The 25,345-nt window shown below is 32.7% G+C and overlaps 4 protein-coding genes and 1 pseudogene across 4 annotated transcripts; 3 read left to right on the forward strand and 2 right to left on the reverse strand.

The window, feature by feature from the left end:
- Positions 1–882: 882 nt before the first annotated feature.
- LOC146887899 (uncharacterized) lies at positions 883–2,062 on the reverse strand. The gene is made up of 2 exons (XM_085670604.1): positions 1,817–2,062; positions 883–1,735 (listed from the first exon to the last, which is right to left on the reverse strand). Exons 1-2 carry the CDS (start codon positions 2,014–2,016, stop codon positions 988–990), a joined length of 948 nt encoding a protein of 315 aa, XP_085526730.1. The 5' UTR covers positions 2,017–2,062; the 3' UTR covers positions 883–987.
- A 3,439-nt stretch (positions 2,063–5,501) lies between these two features.
- Positions 5,502–7,582, forward strand: LOC114178638 (hypothetical protein At1g04090-like). The gene is made up of 2 exons (XM_028064653.2): positions 5,502–5,741; positions 5,856–7,582. Exons 1-2 carry the CDS (start codon positions 5,528–5,530, stop codon positions 7,397–7,399), a joined length of 1,758 nt encoding a protein of 585 aa, XP_027920454.2. The 5' UTR covers positions 5,502–5,527; the 3' UTR covers positions 7,400–7,582.
- Positions 7,583–7,681: 99 nt separating this feature from the next.
- On the reverse strand, positions 7,682–9,700 carry LOC114178639 (large ribosomal subunit protein eL13z-like). Its single transcript, XM_028064655.2, has 5 exons — positions 9,544–9,700; positions 9,104–9,219; positions 8,810–8,943; positions 8,228–8,386; positions 7,682–8,094 (listed from the first exon to the last, which is right to left on the reverse strand). Exons 2-5 carry the CDS (start codon positions 9,210–9,212, stop codon positions 7,873–7,875), a joined length of 624 nt encoding a protein of 207 aa, XP_027920456.1. The 5' UTR covers positions 9,213–9,219; positions 9,544–9,700; the 3' UTR covers positions 7,682–7,872.
- An 8,193-nt stretch (positions 9,701–17,893) lies between these two features.
- LOC114176449 (putative polyamine transporter At1g31830 pseudogene) lies at positions 17,894–19,861 on the forward strand (annotated as a pseudogene).
- Positions 19,862–22,417: 2,556 nt separating this feature from the next.
- Positions 22,418–24,401, forward strand: LOC114176294 (uncharacterized). Its single transcript, XM_028061280.2, has 2 exons — positions 22,418–22,615; positions 23,033–24,401. The coding sequence occupies exons 1-2, from the start codon at positions 22,486–22,488 to the stop codon at positions 24,280–24,282; spliced, it is 1,380 nt and encodes a 459-aa protein (XP_027917081.2). The 5' UTR covers positions 22,418–22,485; the 3' UTR covers positions 24,283–24,401.
- Positions 24,402–25,345: the final 944 nt, after the last annotated feature.

The raw sequence follows: 25,345 nt of genomic DNA on the forward strand, positions 1-25,345 counted from the left end.
TGTGTGTCTTCTTCTTCCAATCAATTGTTCAATGTCTCGCAGTGAGGGTTGTGCGTGTTCGTGGGCATCACAAAAAAATAGTGTCTCCTCCCCTACTGTTTCATATAGGAGTGCGGGTGGAACCCAAATGTGCTACTGTGGGGAGGTTGCAACGTTGAGAGTTGCTAAAACAGTTAAGAATTTTGGAAAACAATTTCTTGGGTGCCCTAACTACAAGGTATGAATTATTGTTTAAATTTTTGCTTTCCATAATGTGACCAGCGAAGTGGTGGTAAGCATTTTTTTGGGTTTGATTTCATGTGACCAGCGAAGTGGTGCCAATGAAGAATCTAAAGGATGCAATTTTTTCAAGTGGTTCAACGAAGACAATGGGGATGAAAGAGATGCAACCATAGGAAGACAAAGGAGAAAAATATATGCTCTTGAAAAATCAGTTATGGTGTTCGAAAAAAGGATTAAGTTTTTAACATGGGTGATATGTTTTCTGGGGCTGGTTAACGTAATTTTGGTTTGTAAATTGAGCCAATTTTTTTGATTTTTTTTGTAACCTGGATGGAGTACAGTAGGTGTGGATGTAGTTTCATGGGTTGGAATGTTTGTATTTACGTCATGTTATTGTAATGAATTATGATTATGGAATGAAATTAGCTTTGAAGTAAATTATCCTGTCACTTTATTTGAACTATATTTGATTATTGAGTGAAAGCACACAAACTGGAGCATCACATTCATCCAACAATCATATATAGCCTTGTAATAGTAAGCCACAACCTGTGCATAATAAGCCAAAAACATTGCCATCTAGTAATAAGCCACTGTGTGCATAATAACCCAATATCACATTCATTGAAACCAAAATAGAAACCAAAATACATAGCCACTGTGTTCAACATACATAATGCTTTTCAAAATAGAAACCAAAATACAGCACCACATTACAAAAGTTTCTTCCAATTTCATGTTCCAAAACACAACAGCAAATAAAATTTAAATTGGGCCCCTCCTGAAGGACAATTTTTCTCTGTAGGCTGCTATTGTAGTAGACTGCATCTGATGGACTGCAGTAGTCTGACTTGCTTGTATTGGTAGAGTTTGACTTGCTTGTGTTGGAAGAGTATGATTCTGTGGCTGTGAGACTTCTGTAGTCTGACTTGGTTGAGTACACTGAGTTGGTGGAATAGGCTGACTTGGTTGAGTATGGTCAGTTTGTGGAGTGCTCTGGCTTGGTTGAGTAGGGTCTGCAGGTGTGTTTTGTTGTGTTCCAGATGGACCAGTTTCTGCTGGTGCAGGAGGAGCATGTGGGCAGCTTGTTCTTTTGTGGCCAATTTGTCTACACAACCCACATTTTTTACGGGTACCACCTTGTCTCAATTGAGTGTCATCTTTCCTCAATTCCCAAGCCTCCAATCTTCTTTTCTTTTTCGGTCTTCCTGGAAGGACCCTCTTTGTTGGAGGCAAAACATCATTTGCAGCAGTGATCTCCCACAGATGAGGCCCGTTGACAGGGTATATGAGTGACAAATAAGTCTCTTCATATGTAGATGCAAGAAACCAATGTGGAAGGAAGTCTTCAGCATTCAGATTTAAAAATCTAATAGCAGTCAGCGCATGGCAGCATGGGATTGCTGTTATGGTCCACTTTCTACAGCTGCATTCATGTTTGTCAATGTCAACCACAAATTGTTCTCCAATCATTGACCTATGACTGACCTCAAATAATCTTTGTCCTGACCAGCTGTTATGAATGCAAAAAGATAAAGTGAATTGACATTTGAAAATGAATTGTAACTTTATCAGAATAATGAATGAGTATTACCTTGGGAGCCAATATTTAGTCTTTTTTGCCTCCTCTTCCATCCTCTTCTTAATTCGTGGGCAGATTGTACCTTCAAATGTACTAATCCTCTTTCTATTGCTTGCCCATATCTTCATGAGATAAATCTGAATTTCTTCCATCATACTTATAATTGGTTTGCTCCTTGCGTCCACAATTGTACTGTTGAACCCCTCAGACATATTATTCACCAGTGTATCACATGCAGGTGTGGCTGTAAATCTGGACCTAGACCAAAACCTAGGTTGCAAAAAAAAAAAAAAACCTATCACATGCAGTTCACACTATATACAATACAGTGCAGGAATTATTTGAACATACCTTGGGGGGATGGCTAACAAGTGTTTGAATGCGTCCAGATTAACTTCTTTAATTTCCCTCATGACTGCCTCCCATGCTTGAGGATGTGTGCAGTAGGCTGCTTTCCATAACAACAACTTCAGATTTTTCCCAGGAAATTTCTTCCTGAAATTAGAGTAGATGTGCCTCACGCAAAACCTTTGGTCCACACCAGGTAACAATTCTTGCAATGCTGGGAGCAGTCCCTGTCAAAGTAATGTGAAGTAATGCATTATTAAAAGAATAGCAGTTGAATGAGAATCTGAAAAGTGACTAAAAAAGGTTAAGAAACTTACTTTTTGTTGATCTGAAATAAATGTATAAGTGCAGCAAAGTTCAGGCCCACCAAGGTCTCCAATCAATAAATCCAAAAACCAATTCCATGTCTCCTTATTTTAAACCTCAACTACTGCGTATGCCAAAGGGAGCATCTGGTCATTTCCATCTCTTCCTACAGCTGTCAACAACTCACCACCATATTTGCCCTTCAAAAAACAGCCATCTACACCAATTATGGGCCTACAAGACACAAAACTGTCTTTGCAGGCCTTCAGACAAACATAAAGTCTTTTGAATATTGGGTTCCCCTCATTCTCTTCAACATGAACTTTTACAGTTGACCCCGGATTTGACCTTAAAAGTTCATTTGCATAATCATAAATGCGTTTATATTGTTCCCTAAATGAGCCATCTATGTTTGTGTATGCCATTGTCCTTGCCCTGAAGGTCATAGACCTAGAAACACCTATATTCCATTTCCTTCCAATCTTATTTTTCAAGGCAGTTAATTTAACACCTGGATTCTCTCTTAATGTCTTCTCCAACCGTCCACTCAACCATTTAGAAGTCATTAGCCTCACATTGAATTCACGGCTACAAGTGTGCTTGTTTATTATTTTCCTCAATTGCCAAGTGCTTTGGGCAGCCTTGAAAGCACAGTAGGCATACCACTTGCACTTACCCTTCGCACCTAAACACTTAACACAAATTCTTCTTTTGTCATTTCTAAATATTTTCAGCTTCCTCCCACTGTGCACCCCATAAGTTCTAATTGCATCAGTGAAGTGTTCCTTTTCAGTGAAGTAAGTCCCAACCTCCCAGTTATAATCCTCCATATTTTTTGGTTGACAAAATATACTAAAACTCCCATATCTATCTCTATCTTCATCACTTGTATCACTATCTAATGTTTCAGATTTCCATTCTGTATCAGAGAATCCTCTTTGGTCCGCATGTTTAGGGGTGAGCTTTTGGGATGATGACCCTCTCACTCCACCAACATTACCTTCTTTAATTCTAACTTCAAAAAGTTCATCTTCAGATGCATCATCTCCTCCAACAGGTACATCAAACAGACCATCATCTCCCTCAGCAGCAGATAATTCCTCCTCAGATTCATTCCAACTATGAACTTCAAAATCTTCATCGCTCTCACTACTACCCTCAGATGATTCCTCCTCAGACACCTCTGCACCACCATCCAACCCAACTTCTCCAGCAGAATTATCCTCACCTTCTACCTCAACCTCTGCACCACCATCCAACCCAACTTCTACACCAGAATTATCCTCACCTTCTACCTCAACCTCTGCACCACCATCCAACCCAACTTCTACAGTAGAATTATCCTCACCTTCAACATCAACCTCTGCACCACCATCCAACCCAACTTCTACTAGAGCAGATCCAATCCCAACACCACCATCTACCTCTGCAGAAGGTACAACTCCAACAACTTCTCCTACCTCTGCAGCAGCTCCAACTCCACAATCTCCTACCACTGCAGCACCTCCAATTCCACAGTCTTCTCCTACCTCAACAGCATCTTCCACAGCAACTCCTTCATCAGCTGCAACCTCATTACCACCATACTCCAACATATGAACTATCTGAGGTTCAGATACCATGTGTACAACAAAAAGATGCACTTGGCCATTGAGTATGGCAATATTAACCATATGGCATGCCCCTTTATCATCACTTAGCAACTCTAACCTTCCATCCAACACCGAACCTTCGCCCACTGAATACCACATCTCTTTGACGTTCACATACCCCATTTCCTTCAGAATGGACATTATTTCGAAGTAACTCCACCTATCCGAGTCACATGTCAGGGTATTGCTCTCACCCACGTATTTTAGTGACCCATCATTTATAAACTTTCCCCAATGGTGGAAGACAACTTCAAAGTGATCGTCCATTTGTAATCTATAAAATTGCCCAAACAATAATACCAAATTTACATTCAATACCACATACACACCGACATAAAATTTAAAATGGGGGACCACATTACTGAAACACCGACAAACACCGTCACTTTCACACAAACGGTGGACCACAAAATGGAATAAACAAATACACACCCAACCGCATTACTGAAAAAGCACATTCAACCGACAAAAGCGTATAAAAACAACACACTAAAGCATACCAACACACCAATTTCAAAGCAAACACAATCGCATAAAAAACCCTAAATCCATGCCCTCATGAGAACGAAGAACAGGGGTCTCAAAAAAGCGTACCTTTGATCGTCTGCTCCGAACGATTTCAGCTTCTCCGAAGATTTCACCTTCTCCGATCAATTCGCCCTTCGATTTTGCAAAAACCCTGATCGCTTCTTCCTCCACTGCTTCTCACTTCTCACTCACATTTTCGTCTTTCCAAACGTAAATTCATTTATTAATGCTTTTCTTTTTTTAATTCAAACGTAAATTCATTTATTACTTTTTTTGAAAATACCACGTCAGAAATAAAAGCCATACCACGTGTCAAATATTTGTGTCAACAGACCCTGTTCACTCGTCAACGTTAATGACTCTAACGGCGTCAATGAAAATGTACTTGATTGATGCACTTAAAATAACTTGGGTACTAAATTGAAATCTTTTTTTCGCCGGGTACCAAATTGACACCCTTGACCCAAACTGGGTACCTTACGAGTAATTAAACCATTAATTTAATTAGAAAACTGTTTGGCAGTTATAACTCGATTAACCATTTTTATATAAATTCAATATATCTTCATTTTTTTCCAGAATTATTGGACAAGTTTTGGTTACTTTACTAACTGTTACTTTAATCAAAATAACTATACACTTATATATCCATGACAAACACAGTACTCTGTTTTGCACAAGTTCCTCCCATCATAAATGATCACATCATTCACAAATGCAAATTGACATTGCCATTACGAAAAGGGATGTAAAGGTAAACAATAGAAGCAAGTCACTTGTTTAATGAACAACTTGGTGTGTAAGTGACGTTGAACAATGTTTAGACGGTTGTCTATGTAGCAATGTTATCTTCCTTGTACGACACATCCTACATAGTATTTTGCTTTATATGAAAACCTCTACCTTCAAAATTATCCTCCAAGGAATATACCAACACCACTTGCTAAAATCGCTAGCTATATCATATAGTAGCCATATTCTCACTCATTCTTCGACAATGGATAATTGTTGTGCAGGGAATTTCTTCAAGAAAAAACAATCTCTTCCCATTGATACGACATTCAAGCTTCCTGTACCTGTTTCAAATTCTTCTTGGCCTCCAGGTATCCATTATGTGATTCACTGATTGGTCATTACTTAATATGTTATCTCCTTGTTGGATATATAGTCTAGTAAATGCATGTTGATCGTTGCAAGTGGGAAATTGTGACATGTAGGTGGTGATTTTGCCACTGGAATAATTGACCTGGGTGGACTACAAGTGTCTCAAATATCAGCATTCAACAAAGTTTGGACCACACATGACGGTGGACCTGACAATCAAGGTTTCACCGTGTTTGAACCATCAATACCACAAGGTTTCTTCATGTTGGGTTGCTACAGCCAACCCAACAACAAGCCACTTTTTGGATGGGTTCTTGTTGCAAAAGATGTGTGCTGCGAAAATACAAGGAACCCCGCTCTAAAACAACCAGTTGATTTCACACTTGTATGGAACAATGCATCTATGAAGATTAGCCAAGATGATCCTGTGTATGTTTGGCTTCCAACACCACCTGATGGGTATAAAGCTCTAGGCCATGTTGTCACCACCACACCAGAGAAGCCTTCCCTTGACAAAATCAGGTGTGTCAGATCAGACCTCACTGACCAATGTGAGACAAATTCATTGATTTGGGAATCAGGCAGCTTCAGTATTTATGATGTTAGACCAAGCAATAGGGGAATTGAAGCTCCTGGTGTTAGAGTAGGCACCTTTGTTGTTCAAAATGGGAGTGCCAACCCTCCATCTATTTCTTGTTTGAAAAACACCAACACCCTCCCAAAATACATGCCTAATCTACAACAAATCAATGCATTACTCAAAGTTTATTCTCCAAATATGTACTTGCATCCTAGTGAAGAATACATGCCGTCTTCAGTGGATTGGTTTTTCTCCAATGGAGCTCTACTATATAAGAAAGGGCAAGAGTCAAATCCTGTTCCAATAGCACCAAACGGCACAAACCTGCCTCAGGATCATAACAATGATGGTGCCTATTGGCTGGACCTGCCTGCTGGTGCAGCCAACAAAGAGAGGGTCAAGAAAGGAAACTTGCAAAGTGCCAAAAGTTATGTACATGTGAAACCAATGCTTGGAGGAACCTTCTCTGACATTGCAATATGGGTCTTCTACCCATTCAATGGCCCTTCAAGAGCAAAAGTTAAGTTAATTTCTTTTCAATTGGGGAAAATCGGTGAACATGTTGGGGACTGGGAGCATGTGACACTAAGGGTAAGCAATTTTAGTGGTGAACTATGGCAGGTCTATTTCTCACAACACAGCAAAGGTACATGGGTTGATTCCTCTCAGATTGAGTTCCAAAGTGGTGGCAACAAACCACTATTCTACTCTTCCTTGCATGGTCATGCATCATACCCACATGCTGGACTTAGTCTTCAAGGGGAAGATAACATAGGCTTAAGGAATGATACTGATAAAAGTAACAATGTTATGGATATGGGGGCATTTGAATTAGTTTCTGCTGAATATTTAGGTTCTGCAGTCATACAGCCTCCTTGGCTTAACTATTTCAGGGAATGGGGTCCTAAAATTGATTATAATATAGATGTTGAGCTGAAGAAGATTGAGAAATTCTTGCCTAAGAATCTAAAATCTGCACTGGAAAAGATTTTGAAGAGTTTGCCAAATGAGGTGCTTGGAGAGGAAGGACCGACAGGTCCAATGGTCAAGAATAATTGGAACGGAGATGAAGTTTGAAGATTGTAACCTTTAAATACGATTCTTACGATAATAGTGTGTATGCATAGTTAGATATTGGATTGTGTAATTGTAACCAGTTAGGAGTTGTTGCTCTGTTACAATTTAACTGTAATAGCTTTCGGTCACAATAATTTAAATAGGATTTTATTACTATTACCAAAAAATTTAAACAAAAAATAAAACCATGATCAAATTAAAATTTATAAAGGGTTAATATAGAGGGCACAAACACTATGCCATCCACAATGGATCAGGAATAATTGAATAATTGTAGCCTGCTGCAGAAAGACAAAATCAAATAAATAAACATAACAAACCAGAGTGTTAATTCGATTAACAAACTTGAGTTTACCAGAAAAAACTGACTGACGTTTTTAAAACTAACGATCTTCCAAAACCAAGCGTGCAGAATCTCAAACAAAAATTTCTCAAAACTATAATACGGATAACAAACTGGCTTCTCAAGGACCCTATTTTTTGTCTTCCTTTTCTGCTTCAGCAGCTTTCTTTAAACGGGCACCATGGTGACGTTGGTTGGTGCGTTCAAGACGAAGCTTATAGTAAGCTTTGAATGACTTCATTTCATCTGTTACCTTAACAAGTTCAACAGTAGGCTTCTCCCTTACAATGGGCAAGAATGGACCCTGAACTTGGGTAGCATTAGCTAGTTCCTCGGCACTAGAATCACCGGTCTGCAAAATATAAGGGTCGTAAGAATCCCAAACTTCTGGTAAGTTTCCTACTTCCATGGGAATGATGATGACCATAAAAACAAATAAAGAGTTCACATAATTACCAAATTTATCAAAGAATATTTAGTATTACCTTGACCTTTCGTGCCCGTCTTGGGAACACAACCAACTTGGCCTTGTATGTTTTGAGTCTCTGCACATTAGCCTGCAGACCCTCCAAAGAACGGTTCTTGCGCCGATGATCAACAGCAATCCCAATAGTTGGAGCAAGTTTTTTGGGAATTCCAGCACTCTAAGATATATAAATGAATATTGCTCTGTTAGAAAGAAAGAAAAGAGGCAGAATTTCTAATGCTCCACACAGTTTTTACGTAATTACATGCTTCCATTTTCTTTTCGTCCTTTCAACACTAATCATATAAACTTGAATGGAAACAGGGATAATTAAAAATTTTCCAAGGAATTAAAATTTCATACTTGCTGACTATCAATTAGCATGTTCAGTGGGATAGGTAGACCTTCTCCATTAAAAGAAGGGACAAAAGAAATAATGCATAGGGCTCCCTCTCTGTTACCTTTGGATACAGACAGCTCAAACAGCCATCAGTATTTGATAACATTAATACCACCCCACCAATCAAGGATCTATTGCAAGTCATAAATTACTCATAAAAAGGTGCTTTTGGGAGGATGGAGGAAGAATAATTCATTTTACCTTCAATTCCTCAAGAGAAAATCCTCTCCCAGCTCTGACTTTCATGTTGTACTTCAAAGTCTGACCATGAACAACAGGCCTGAGAGGTCCAGCAGTTGGCCTGGGGAAAATTTTGACAGCCTTCTTCTGACGAGCTGAAAAATTGCGTCACACACATGTCAAAATTAAAAGACAAACACGGCAATCATCATACTCAAACTAATTCTTGTTTATTGAATAATAAGTATTAAGCCAAACTGATTAATTAGGACAACAGTGTTCGAAAGAGCAAGTAAGAAATTAGGTAAAAATTACCTAATCGTCTTCTGGTCTTCCTCGCTGGTTGATTAAACCAAGTCTTCACATAGTTTTGCCAATGTTTCCGAAAGTGTCCACTTGGGATGACGTTGTTATGCTTAACCATTGCTTACCTTCAAACAACAAAGAAATAAAAGAACAACGAAAACAACAGGGTCAACAAAAAAGATCATATAAACATGGAAAATCAGCTCCAAACTGCAATCAACATACTATGCCATTACAACTAAAATGATTCACATTTGATATTCTTCATATGCATACCATGCTACAGTGATACCAAATAAAAATACCTAATTCTCTATTTCCCTGAAAAATGTAATCTCATAAACTCGTGTAGGTGGTATACACAACTACGAATCTCCGACACTCACATATTTCGAAACCAAAAGAAATTGAAAAGAGAGAGTGGAACACAGATATGAACATGTAAAAACCTGGTCTTCCGTTGAAACGCCGAAGGAGATTGTTGTGTGTAGCTGCGGCTGCACCTGTGGAGAGACGCTAGGCAAAGAGTAGAAGGATTAGTGTTATGTTTTAGAAGGGTTTCTCAGATGGGCCAGCCCAGCCCAATCCATTTAATAACGGACCCGATCAATTTGCTTCGCATTCAAATAGAGACATCATAAATCATGCAGTAACTGATCATTGTGTACTATTTTATAAATGATAAAGTAAAAAAAGTATCCACTTATTTTGAGATAAAATTTAAGAATTATCTTCTGAGAATTCTTAATTGTATATTTTAATCAGATTTAAATTTTTGTCTTATGTGATGAATACCGATTTTTAACACTAGTGTGTATCATGTGATTATTAAAGGGAAAGCTTCGTTTTAATTTTAAGCATATTTTACATAAATTTTTATTTTATATTTTTCAAAATGTGAAGCTTTTAATCAAATTAAAAAATGTATCCCTCCTTTTTCTTTAACTTTTAACTTTTCACAATTCCTTATACAGAAGTAAATATATATATATATATATATATATATATATATATATATATATATATATATATATATATATATATATATATATATATATATATATATATATATATATATACGTTTTAATATTTTATTGGTTGAGAAATATTAAACTGATTGGTGTACAATTAAAGTGATACTTTTATTTAAAGATGTCAAAATGGATTAAAATTCGTGAACTAATTCGGCTCACATCACAGATTCAAGTCGGGTTGGGTTGAAAAAAATCAGTTTTTTTTTTTAAAGTAAGTTGAACTGAACCTAATTCACTTACCTCAAAGATTAAACGAGTTTGAGTCGGATTGAAGGTGGGTTGACCCACTTAACCCACCCAAATTTTTTTACAATTTTTTTTATTTTATTTTTTTGTTTTGATTATTTTCTACTATATAGGTTCACCTAATTTCATATTGCTCAATACTATTTGAATAGTTTTTATGTTTAATTAATTTGTTTGTCAAGTAATATAAGTTGATACTTTATTCTTTAACTGTTATCTTTATAATAATATTTTGAGAATTAGGTGAACACTTTGATTCAATAATATTTGAATAGTTTATATGTTTAGTTAATTTGTTTGTCAAAGTTATATAAGTTGATACTTTATTCTTTAATTGTTATCTTTATAATAATATTTCGATAATTAGGTGAACACTTTGATTCCTCTACTAACCCACCAACTCGATCGGGTTACAAAATTTTTTGTCCACAAATTAAACTGATAATTTTTTAGCTTAATTTGTGATGAGCCAACCTGTGAGTCGGTTTTGACTCACTTCTACCACGCTTATTTATTCTATACAAATATTTTATGCCTTACGACTAATGTGATTCACATTTAACAGTTGTCGTGACAAAACATGTTATAATGGTACTAAAAGAAAATACTTAAATCTCCATTGGTTTCAAAATCTAGACATTCTATCAATTAGGGATGGCAAAGAGCACGAGACAGGTTTCATTACTTAATTTTGAGAAAAAATATATCAACATCCCCATACTCAAATGTAATACTCATTTTATTAAATCATTTTTAATAAAAAAAAATATTTGTATAACATTCATACAAATAATGAATTTGGTAAAAAACCAGAGAGATGATATTGTTCTATTTTGAAAGAAACAGTAATAATTAACAAAACATGAGTTAATAATATACAATAATGTAATATGTTAAAAAGTCATTTTTAATAAAAAAAAATATTAGTATAACATTTATATAAATAATAAATTTGGTCTAAAATTAAATAAAGACAATATTAATCTTTTAAAAAAGAAATTTTGGGTGACTATATTATTTTATTAGTATAGCATTTTTTTTATCACTATACTTAATTAGTTTTAATCTTATAAAAAACAGAGTAAAAAATATATATTTCAATTATTAAAAAAAATGGAACAAAATTAAATCAAAGAGAATAAGAAGAGATTACATTAAATAAATATATATATATATATATATATATATATATATATATATATATATATATATATCACATGACATTGTTTTATCATATGATAGTGACGGTATCACATATGATATTAAGGACCACATATTAACACTTTGTTAACCACGTTAATATTTTTATTTTAAATGACCTAATTAAGATATTTTTTCACAAATTTAAATGTGAAACTTTTTCAAAGATGAAAACCAAATTGACAGACTTATGCCAAAATGGGAACTATCGAATAATTAAACCTAATATATAATATATATTTATATAATTCAATTACAAGAGTAAATGACAAAACGCATAATAACATTATAAAAATATTAGCAAACTATTTAAAAGAATAATGCATAATCCGATCATTAATAATAATAATTATATTATAATAATAGAATACAATAAAATTATTTAGAATGTGACAATGTTTATGTCAAACTCATTGAACAAATAAATTAGGTTACATATAGAGATGACAAATAAACTCGTCCCCATGAGTATTGTCTGAACCCGTCCCTATTTTGACGAGGAATCCCCGCATTGACTGGGTGGGTATGGATATGGGTATGGGAATCTCCGACTTTTTCAGTTGGGTATGGGGATGAGTATGGGGATGTACATATCCCCGCCATAATACTCGTCCCCGCCATATCTCTTTAAATTATTAAAATATTCACAATTAATTAAGTAACCCTATATATATATATATATATAAATTTTTTTTCTATTTTTTATTTCTTTTAATTATTGGTTTGTCATGAAACTCATTCGCATCTCCAATATATTTTTTATCTTATCATAACCTTTATGTAATTATGTTAAAATGATGTATGTTAATTAAAAAAAAATTATGTCTCACATTTGAATATTTTTATTATTTTTTAATATTTTTATTTATTATATATTTTCCTTTCACATGAGAATGTTTATACTCTCAATTTAAGGTAATATAAAAAAATTCTTTACTTATTATTATTATTATTATTATTAAATTTTGTTTAATTTGAAGAACTCTTTTGTTTCATTAAAATAAGTTTCGCTATTTTTCAACCATTGAGTATATATGTTGATATTTGAAAAGTTTTCTTAGTTCTCTATTTTTCATCTTATCATACCTTAATTAGACATTTGATTTCCTTTGTGTGATTTCTTTCGATAGTCTCTCAAATTATTTCTAAAACACACATTTGTTAGTTTTTTAATATTTTTATTTATTATTTTTATTTTCATCATGTAGAATAATATTTCGATATATTTCATCTAATTATTTTTTATTTTATAACTCATTATTAATCATACTGTAATTTTTTCACTTTAAATTATGTTTGAAGTGGTTAAAATTTTATATATATATATATATATATATATATATATATATATATATATATATAATGATATTTAGGAATAGTATATGATAATTCACTACAAGAAAAACATGAAATAGTGACTCATTTAGTCAATAACTCATATCAGTCACTATTTTTCGTCATTGGTGGTAATAGTTGATTTATTGTCTGAATCAATGATTAAATTAGTGATCGATTAAATGATCGAATCGGTACTTGATTTAGTAACCAATTTAATTACTAATTTATTGGTAATTTAATGACAAATTTTGTGGTCACTAATGATATTTCTATTTAATTTTAACCACTTCAAACATAATTTAATAATCAGTTCTCTAAGGTATTTCTCATCCTATCATACATTAATTATACATTTGATTTTCTTTGTGCGATTTCTTCCAATAGTCTCTCAAATTATTTCTAAAACACACATTTAATTTTTTAATATTTTTATTTATTGTTTATTTTCATCATGTAGAATAATATTTCGATATATTCTATCTAATTATTTGTTATTTTATAACTCATTATTAATCATACTGTAATTTTTTTTTACTTTAATTGTATAAATAACTTTTATTTACTTCAATATAAAAATTTAATGTAATTGCTATGAATGTTTTTTTGTTACTATCCAACATATATTGAAGTTCAAAAGATACAAAATCTATATCAAAATTTTATTATTATGTTTATTATTTGTTCTTTGTGTCATTTTGACCAAGTGATGTATTATAACTTTTATTAGTGTATAAAAAAGAGATTCATTAGAATTTAAAAAATTGAAGTAAACAAACATTTAAAATATATTTTAATTTGAATATTTGTTTTCCTTTTATATTTTTTTGAAATATTTTTTAATTTTATCAACTAAGTTCATCAATGTTGTAGTTTGCAAATTTAATAAATGTTTTGGTTCTAATGAAATTTTATTTAGTATTCTAATCTAAAATGTAGACAATTATAATTTATTTCAAAGTATTTGATATGAAAGAAACCATCATCCTCCTAATATTGAATATTTGATAATATTATGTTTTCTTTACCGTAATTTTTTTTATTTTATAAAAATTAATATTGAAGTAGTTAGAACACGGGTACGGGTATGGGTACGAGATTATACCCGTTACCCGGTGGGGATGGGGATGAGACAAAAGTTTGATACCCGTTGGGTTTGAGTATGGGGATGATGATGAATTTTTTATGCGGGAATGAGTATGGGATAGCGAAACTCGTCCCCGCCCCACCCCGTTGCCATCCCTGGTTACACATCTGATCTGTCAAATTTATTATAAAAATAATTTCACATCTATTATATTGATAACAAGGGAATAGTTCTGTTAAATATAAACGAATCATATTCTTAAACTTGTTATATGGGCCTATAATTCAAAGGGTTAACCCACACAAGCAAACTTATACTTTTACGTATTATTTTCTATATAATGGGATTTCCAACATAAAATATGCAAAATGGCGAGACTGACCTCATCATTCATTATACTAGTTGAACCAAATTTTCATATAAAATACACCACTTTAATTCATTGACATAAAGATTAACAATTACATGTACCGATACTTCAACTTAGATTATGTATCTGTGTCTGACACGTATCCGTGTTCGATACTTTAGGATACTTTATCAATACTTATCAATGAAGTATATGATTTATAAGGTCGTAGTATAGTAAACAAAATATTTGAATAATGATTAATTTTAGAGACAAAAAATAATCAGTCATTATATAGTGACCAATTAAAGACCAATTTAAAAATTAAAATTTATTGGCAACTAAAACAATTACAAAACATTATAATTAGTCTCTAAATTGATAATTAAAATAATTTTTTTTATTAATTGGTTTCTAAATTGGTCACTAACATTAGTTACTAAAATTGGTCATTATTTGGGAGTTTTCTTATAATAAAATTTTACTATAATAATAATTTATATTTTTTTATGTTGATAACTTTAGTACATATATTATATATTTATTATATTTTTAAGAATTATTGTACACTTCTCAATATTCATATATCGTGTATCTATCACGTATCGTATCTTATTATTTTCAAAATAAACGTATCGACGTGTTGAATATGTATCGTATCTGATACACGTATCGTATTTATGCATCACAGCAAATACTAATGGATTATAAAATTGACATTTCAATACTACACATCCTTGTAAAATGTTATCTCATATAATCTATCCAAAGAGAATATACCCTTTTGTAACTTCATTTTAATGTAATAAAAATGTAAATACACATGCCTTTTTGCTAATAATTAATTATAGAGATTGGTATTGCTGATAATAAAAATAAGGCTTAAATACCTTTTTCGTCCTCATTTTCGTAGTGTTTGTTGCAGATGGTCCTCATTTTGACAAAATGTTTAAAATGGTCATCATTTTGACAGAATGTTTAAAATGGTTCTCATTTTCGCAATTCATGTTTTATTTGATCCTTTTCTGTGACACCGTTTAAATTAGTAACAGAGCATTGTACAAGTGTCACTGTTTGTATTATGTTACGTTTGGGTGTGTTACGTGTACTGTACATGTGTGGTAATTTAGAAACCATGCAGAACATCACAACAATCCAAGCACAAACAAACCCAAAATAGAATTATGAAAACCCTAACCCATTAGTAAACACAATCCAGAAAACCCTAAACTCACTTACCTCGTTGATGATGATTAATTGGAAAATTGAAATGAAGAGCGCGACTGCAATCCAACGATGAAATGACAAATATTAGCTGCTTCCTTTGCAAATCCGAGTTCAAGAAAGACGAAGATGAAGAAATTGCCTCCAACGATGAAGAGCGCAACTGCAATCCAACTCAAGCTCTAATTGCGAGATTTCCCCCAAATTGAAAAGTTAACGTTAATTAGTCATTTGTATAGTACAATAACACACCCCGATGCGACGTAATACAAACAGTGTCACTTGTACAGTACTCTGTTACTGATTTAAACGGCGTCACAGATAAGGACCAAATAAAATACGAATTACGAAAATGAGAATCATTTTAAACATTTGGTAAAAATGAGGATCATTCTAAACATTTTGTCAAAATGAAGACCATTCACAACATACATTATGAAAATGAGGACGAAAAAGTTAAGCCTAAAAATAAAATAAAATAGAGACTGGTTGTCATAATTGTTTCTGTGTATATTTTATCTCTTTTACCCTTCGACTTAAATTTGTTAATTAATTTTTTTTGTTTTCACGATAAAAAAAAAACATAATAAAGAAGAGATGTGATGAAAAATTGAATATATACAAATTAAACAAATGTATAAGTATTTGTTATACACATTTTAATATAAAATTACTTATTATATTTTGATAATTAATTTTCATAACAATAATAATTATATAAAAAATTTACTATATTCACTATTTTTCATTATCATCAAAGAAATATGGACATATAAACATAATAACGTTTATGTTTCCTCTAACACACAATTATGAATATCATTTACTCGCATCTTTCAAACCCAAAAAAAGAAATAAAAGAAAAAAGTATGAAATTTTAAAAGCATAGTATCTAGATTAAATGTTAAAGGAACTTGCATGTGATTTTGATTGTAATTACGCTTGATAAAGAGAAAAAACAATTAAAGTTAAATTTTACAAGAGTTTCCAAAGTGAATTAACATAATCTAGTACATTTAAAGTTTAATACTCACTTTGTAATTAATGTTAATTACAATAATTTTTTTAAAGGAGAATCAGACGTAATTCAAGAATTATTGTTACCACCAAAAGTCAGATTAAAATCCAGAACAGAGAATTGTACAAAGCGAATTGGGAAAAAGAGCTAATGTAGATGGATAGATAATATAGAATAAACACAAAGTTAGAAACAAATAAACATTGTCTTGTGCATGATGCAGGACAAATATTAAGTTGCATCACTAAAAAAAATCATTAAATTACAACATTTTTTTGAAAGAATATGGGGATTCATTAAGGTTTTTTTTGTTTCAGTGTAATATAAGCAATTGACTTTTTGGATTTCTCAAATTTTGAAGGGAGTGGTTGGACCTCAACTCAAGGTTGATGTTGTTCAATTCTTCATTTGAGAAGATAGGAATTGATTCAAATTCTTCTTCATCTGAAAATACTTTTAAGGAAAAAACAATTTCTTCATTTGCAAAACTCATTCTTTTAAAGTGCCACTCATTCGTCAACAAAATTCTTCAATCACTTTATACAAATCAATGTCTTTCATTAGTCTGCTATCTAACCAAGCTCAAAAGTTCATGAGTCTTCTTCTTCAAGGTGAATGAAGTTTTTGTTAGTGATGTAATCATGCTCATGTTTGAAAATAAGAATGGTGATTGATGTAAAAGTAAATATCTTCCTTTGAAAGATATTATAAGGACCAGTAAAACAAAATGAGTTTTTGAAATTTGAGCATTTTCAAGAACATAAAAATATTTTATTAGGTTTCTCTAAGAAAAAGTCTTTTGAAAAGTTCCCTAAAGGATAAGGATGAGAGTTGACAAGGAGCAATCAAGGATAATACTAATTTCATGAATTGAAATTCTCTCTTACCTATTTTTCATATCATTTATGTAATCTTTATTTCTCTTGCAAATCTCTTATTTTTATAATAAAAGGGAAATGTCATGTGATGGGTCTCATGCTATGTAACATTTTAATTTTTAATTAGTAAAATTTCAAACAAACTTATTAGAAAAGTAAGATTAATTTTTTGAATGAACTTCAACAGAAAATAAGATAGATATAAAAATAATACTTTCTTTGTTTAATTAAGGAAGATGAAGGGGCAGACGGAAATAAATAAATAAATATAAAAAAAAAGCTAAAATAAAAAATGAACCGTGACGTGATGGTACAACACAAAGAATGAAAGAAAACTTTGATTTCGTCCGTTTCCGCATGCATTATCATGAACACAACCTTTATATTCTACGTTGTTTTACTTGGTAAGTTTATCTAGCTTCATCGTTGGATTCCAAATTCCCCAACGACAACTACGTCATCATCACAGTTTGCACCGTCTAAGGATTTAGATTCTTTCGTCTTTTCCTCTTTCATTCTCATCTTCTCATTTATTGCTTGGTATTATCTCTTTTGCTCTCTCTTACTTTAACTGCTGATTTTCTTTGACACCTATGCGTAGCAATACAAAATGACTAACTGATTCAAGTTTTCCCTTCACTTTCCGATTTTGTGAATGGAAACTTTGCTGGTAAATTTCTCCAAGCTATTGTCTTTTCTGGTTTTTTATTTGATTGCCTTCAAAGTTTATGTCACCTTCGAGTTTAATGGGGTGGTTCAATGGTGTTGAGTATTCGCGTATTGAGGAGTTATCTTCCCCAAGGGAAAATCACACAAGGAAAGTCTCTGTTCTTCCTCTAGTATTTCTCATCTTCTATGAGGTTTCTGGGGGACCCTTTGGGGTTGAGGACACTGTGCATGCAGCAGGTCCTCTATTAGCCCTTTTGGGGTTCTTGGTTTTTGCAGTCATATGGAGTGTTCCCGAGGCTCTAATCACTGCAGAGATGGGTACAATGTTCCCTGAGAACAGTGGATATGTGGTTTGGGTCTCTTCTGCGCTGGGTCCCTTTTGGGGTTTTCAACAAGGTTGGATGAAATGGCTTAGTGGGGTGATTGATAATGCTCTGTACCCAGTTCTATTTCTTGACTATTTGAAATCTGGAATCCCTGCATTGGGTGGTGGGGTTCCCAGAACTATTTCAACTTGGGCGTTAACTGTGGTTCTCACTTGCTTGAACTATAGGGGTTTAACCATTGTGGGAAATGTTGCTGTTTTTTTAGGTGTTTTCTCACTCCTTCCTTTTGTGGTCATGGGATTCTTGTCAATTCCAGACTTGAAACCTTCAAGATGGTGTGTGGCAAATCTTGCTGATACTGATTGGAATCTGTATTTGAATACTTTGTTTTGGAATCTCAATTATTGGGACTCTATCAGTACTCTTGCTGGAGAAGTGGAAAATCCAAGGAGAACTCTTCCGAGGGCTCTATTTTATGCTTTGATCCTTGTAGTTGTGGGCTATTTCTTCCCTCTTTTGATTGGCACTGGTGCTGTTCCCCTCAACAGGGAGTTGTGGAGTGATGGGTACTTCTCAGAAATTGCTGAGATTGTTGGAGGAGTGTGGTTGAGGTGGTGGCTTCAGGCTGCTGCTGCAATGTCAAACATGGGAATGTTTGTTGCTGAAATGAGTAGTGACTCTTTCCAGCTTCTAGGAATGGCTGAGAGGGGCATGTTACCTGAGTTCTTTGGCAAGAGGTCTCGTTACGGAACTCCTATAGTAGGAATACTGTTTTCTGCGTCTGGTGTGATTTTACTCTCATGGCTGAGTTTTCAAGAGATTGTGGCTGCTGAAAATTTCTTGTACTGTTTTGGGATGATTTTGGAGTTTGTGGCATTCATATTGTTGAGGATGAAGCACCCCAATGCATCTAGACCTTACAAAATTCCTGGGGGAATTGGTGTAGCAGTTGCTATCTGCATTCCTCCCACAATTTTGATTTGTGTTGTGCTGGCTTTATCCACCAACAAAGTTCTTGTTATAAGCCTCATTGCAGTAGTGATTGGCCTTGTTATGCAACCTTGTCTCAAGATTCTGGAGGAAAGGGAATGGCTTAAATTCTCAGTTAGGTATGAACTCCAGGATCTTCACAACCAAGACAGCATTCCCTCCTTTGTAGGTTAGAGTTGTTCTGTTTAAAGAGAGTTGAGAAAAGAAAATTACACTTGATGAACAGAATCTGAACTTGAAATGCTTTTTGTATGGCTACATCCTAAGATGTTTATCAGTTTGTGAGTTTGGTGATAAATAGGATATATTTTAGTCATTACTCATTAGTCTTAGAATGTTCTATGAAGAATATTTATTTGCCTTCCGTGTATCTATTTTCCTTAATAATATCATGCAGTGTTTTGAATAGAAGCTGTTCTGTCCTGTTCATGTTCCAAGACTTTTCTGGTTCTTGCTTACATCAATATAAGACTTTGCATTGGAGCTTATGTTTAAGTACACAAAGGTACTTTTGTCCATTTACACCTTTAAGATTAAAGTTTAAAATAAGAATTTTAAAAATAAACTAGAAGTTGTTTGATGATTTTATTTTAAACTTTTAGCTTTAAAGTTTTTTTTTTTTAAACTAAAAGTTGTTTGGTAAAAGTTATTATTTATTTTAGAATAATTGCTTGGGAAATATTATATTGATATAATTAAACTTGTTTTGTTCAAAAATAATTTAAGTAACATAAAGTTATTTTAATAATGATGAAAAGTTATAAAAATATTAAAATATACACATCTAAATATTTTAGTTTTGAGGATGTCAAAGTTAATTAAACATTTTTATTAAAATAAAAATTATTCAGAAATATTTTATTATATATAGCATTAACTAAATAAGAAATAATTACAACAAAAATAAAATATCTAAAAATTCAATAATGAAATGTTGTAATTGCGAATTAAAAGCTAAGAAAAAAATGAAAAATTTAAAAAAATGAAAAATTTACTTAATTGTATTATTTACTTGTTTAAGTAACATTTTTTTTATTTCGGTAGTGAAAATTAAAAACTACTTAAAAAAATAAATTGACTACACAGGCAATAAAATAATTTAATATAAAATAAAGTACTATCAACTATTTCATCACAATAAAAAATTTCATAATTACTTAATAGTAAATCCATTGATAAAATCCATTGATAGAATTCATTGATAGGATATGACAGTTAATTTCATCGATCATTTTCATTGAAAGTTTATAATTTTTATTATGGATGTATTCTTCGATTGATAAATTCATCAGTCAAATAAACAATAAGTTTATAAAGAACAAAAAAAGAGAAGGAAGATGAGAAGAAACTCAGGACAACAACACTACTGTAAAAAAAAAAAAAATTTAAAATCGCCTCATATACCTCGTTTCATAAAAAAACGAAGTGTTTTAGAACGTGGTGACATATATAAAATTTTCCATATAACTATATGTCTCGATTTTAAATGAATCGAGGCATATATATATATATATATATATATATATATATATATATATATATATATATATATATATATATTCTTTGATTATTTAAAGAATCGAGACTTATAATTGTATAAAATATTTTAAAAATGTCACCGTTTTTGGTATTTTTTTTATAATTATAAATCTTGATTATTAGTTTATTATTGTTAAAATTTTATATTTCTACCAAAGCTTTTTCATTTGTGTCGCTTCATTGTAACTACACTTTTCCACCTTCCCTCCTTCATTGTAACTACACTTTTCCACCTTCCCTCCTTCCTCGTCGATGCCACTTCTCCACTCTCCTTCCTTCTCCCCCTTCCTCCTCACTAAAGTGAACTATTTTGTCGTGTTGCCATTGTGAATCTTCCTTTTCCTTCCTACTTCAAAAATGGTGAGAGGTTTGTCTCTTCTCTTGTGTTTTTTTTTTCTATTTCATAATTATTTCTTACTAATGCAAGTATTTTTTTTATTGTCTTTTATTCAATGTTGGTGGTTTTGTAGTGGTGCTGGGAAGTGGAGTGGTGTTGAAACAAGATTTAAAAATAAATAAATAAATAGGAATAGACTTCGGTTCAAAAAGAGCAGAAGCATAAAGTGAATAATATCCTATACTTTGATTAAAGAATCAAATTAGAATCCTAATATAATCGGTGTCAAAACTCTTACCTGCACTAGTGTAGAGGTGTGATGACAACAACAATGATGACCGAAGTTGGAAGAGGAAGTCAAAGAAGAAAAAGAAGAGGAGAGGAGAAAGAAGAAAAAGAAAAAGAAAAAGAAAAGAAAGAATAAAACACAATCCGAATATTTACTAACTACCCAAATCTATTAGTACATATGGATATTTCTAACGGATTTGAGACATAAATAATTATTGACAAATTTACCAATCTAATTACGATCATTTTATTAAAAAATTTAGGATTGTCAGTGATTCGTCAAAATTTCGATACGGATAAATTTTATCCATCAATAATTACATATTCTCTTGTGCTGCATGTTTAAAATAATTAATGTTTTATGTAATGTTGTTATTATATAATTTAATTAAAAAATTCACTTAATATTAAATGATTATTTATCTAGGTGTGTATGTGATTGACACCAAAACTAAAGTCAATCCATCGCCATCAAAACCTATTGAAATGAAAATATAGGATAAGTAGAGAAACAAAATTGTGATTTGCCTATGCCTCTATTTCACATTACAATGACCCGTGAATAATATTGCATGGCTAGTACGTAGCATGGTAAGGTAAAGTGTGAGGGCAAAACAAAGAACAATTACATAAAGAAGTTATACCTTTTATATTATTCAAGTTCAGCAGAGCCAAAGGCAATACCCAACCCATTTACGTCAACAAACCAAACACATGCCCACATACAAACAAGGAATTGTTTCTTTGACAAGAAAACACTATCCACAAACACCTTGTATATAAACATGGATATACAACGAAAGTTTAAACAAAAAACATATACAATTCAAAGCATTTTGTGACAGAATTTGACTAACACTGTGCAGCTATGGCTTCCAGGCAGAGAACAACATCTTTCCGTCCACAACTTTCTGTTCGACGCGTCTACGAGACTTTGCAGCCTCAATCAGAGACTAAAGAACTCCCAGAAGCTTATCTTCTTCGTGTTTATCTTCCTGGTTTGTTCATTTACTTTCTCTTAATCCATGCTTTTCTTTCGATACTTCTATGATACAGATTGAGTTTCATGTAGATTTACTTAATAACGAAGAATGTTTTAAAGTGATATACCATAATTGATAACGCAATTTCCTAGTTTATATTTTTCGTTATAATTGTTTAATCGCTTCTGAATTTTCATATCTTCATCTTATCCAAACACACTATATGCACATCTCTATTTTAAATTTGTAACTTTAATAATCAGAAATATTCAATTAATACGAATACAGTTCACGTTTAAATCAACTTTACCTGAGTCTAAGCCAAAAGAAGCTTTATCTTAAACAGAGAAATCGAGTTTAGTTTAGTCTTTCAATTTGTTCTCTTCTGTCTTGACTCTTGAGTGTAACTATTTTTTTCACCTAATTTTACAGGTTTTCCGAGGGAAAGTGTAAAGATAACCTATGTAGCCTCTTCACGAACGGTGAGGATATCTGGAGAAAGACAAGTTCGAGGGACAATATGGCACCGAATTGACCAATCATATCCCATTCCTGATCACTGTGATGCAGAGGCACTTCAGGGTAAGTATGAAGCTCCAGTTCTCACCCTTACAATACCAAAGAAGTCCACGACCACCGAATCACAACCTGCTCCTAAACAACAAGAAGTGGGAACATCCCAAGACAAAGGTGCAGTGTCTGAATCAAAGCCTGATGAAAAGGTTCAGGATGCTACTCCGCCACAACCTACGACTACAACAACTAAAGTGGAAGAAGAACCACTAGAAGACAAGAAAAGTGTTTCACCACCAAGCCCTGACTTTGAGGCACAAAAAAGGGAAGACACACCATCTCAATCCCCTTCAGAACCAATTAGGGACCAAAAGGGTCAAGTGGAAGCTGTAGAAAGAGTTGGTTCTATTGGTGAGCCTCCAATGAGTGAAAAGGAGTTGGAACAAAAACCAGCACCACCAAGGTCAGCCACAATGCAAAGAGATGAAAAGCCACAAAAGGGTCAAGAGGAATTTGGACCAAGACCAACAACAACAACGTTAACCAAAGTCAAAACAGCTGAAAGGTACCAGCAGGGTCAAGAGGAATTTGAACCAAGAGCAACACCACCAATGCTAACCAAAGTAAAAACAGCTGAAAAAAGTCAAAAGGGTCAGGAGGAAATTGAACCTAAATCAACACCAACAATGGAACAGAAAATCAAAACAGATGAGCAACTTCCAGAGGTTCAAGAGGAAGGTGAGCCAAGATCTGCAATAACAAATATTTCCAGAAAGTCAACAGTTAAAGAGCAATTGGAGGAAAAGAGGATAGAAGAAACAAGTTCTGATGCTGCTAAGAAGGAAAGTGACTCAAAGAATGAAGTTAAAGAGGAAGCTTATGAGTCAAGACACGCGAAAGATGAGGATGAAGCTGATTTTAAAGAGAAAGAAAAATTTGTAGCAAAGGAAGCAGAAACTTGTGCTCCAAAAGTTCAGAAGAAAAAGGAGAAAAAAGGGAAGAGTGAAGAGAATGCAGTGGAAAGGGTTGGCGGTGTCTCCCATGTTTTTTCAAAAGTAGCTGAAGGGATATTGAATGAGGAAGAGAAAAAAATAGCAACAAATATTGGTGCTGCAGTTCTGGTCATTGCTGCATTGGGATATTATTTATCTTACAGGTTTACCTCTTGAGTTGAACTTAAAACATGTTCTAATCAATGTATGCTTTCTCACACTTGTACATGAATGATGGATGGACTGTAACAAAATTCATTTGAATAAAGAGCGAATGCAATCTATGATTCTTCGTATTTCATGTTCTATACGAACGCAAAACCAAGTGTTAACTGTAATCGTATCAAATTTTATATAAATGAATTTAAACTATATATATATATATATATATATATATATATATATATATATATATATATATATATATATATATATATATAATATCGAAGAAGAAAGGGTGGGACCACAGCCAACGTGATAATAATGCGAGACAAAATAATAATTTCTTATTTATTGCACTTTCACTCTTTGAAGAACACTTTCACGCTTATATAACCCTCCACGGGTAAAACTTGTGTCCTGTGACAAACTTCATCGAGTTCCACCACTACATCGAATGCACCAATAATCAAAAATAAATTCTAAAATACAAGTATGTCCTAATCCGTGTTTGGCAATGTCAACTCATATTAGTATGACTTGTATTTGATGTACAATCCTCGATAATATTGTTGTAACATATGCTTTAATAGAAAAAGATTCAAATGTTAACTTTGATGATTAACGGATTAGAGTTAATCAAAGATTTTAGAAGTTTTAATGTTGACGTAATGATATCATCTAATCACATCAGTTAATAACATGTTGGTTATAAAATTTTTAGTTTTTAGATGAAATTTTAAATTCTTTCTCATAAATTTCTAGAATTTAAATTTTCAGAATGTCTTACTTAAATATCGTATTTTACCATAAAATATTTTATTTTCTATAAAAATAATTTATCCTCTAAATTTTTTTATCCAAACAAACTGTAACTGAGATCTTAGGCTTAATGCAAGTTGGATATGCTATAGCTATACAGGGACATGGTAGGGAACTGTTAGAGGCGTTATGGAAAGCAAGAAAAATTTCGGTTTCATATTTCATTACGTACGCATGAATTAGGACTTTACGAATCTGAATTGAAGGAGACATCCCCATTGATATGAAGGAAGTTCATAGCTCTTCAGTAAGAACAAAT

Source organism: Vigna unguiculata, chromosome 3, assembly GCF_037176805.1.
Source record: "Vigna unguiculata cultivar grain cowpea cultivar isolate G323 ecotype 2 chromosome 3, ASM3717680v1, whole genome shotgun sequence".
Classification (NCBI taxonomy): Eukaryota; Viridiplantae; Streptophyta; class Magnoliopsida; order Fabales; family Fabaceae; genus Vigna; species Vigna unguiculata.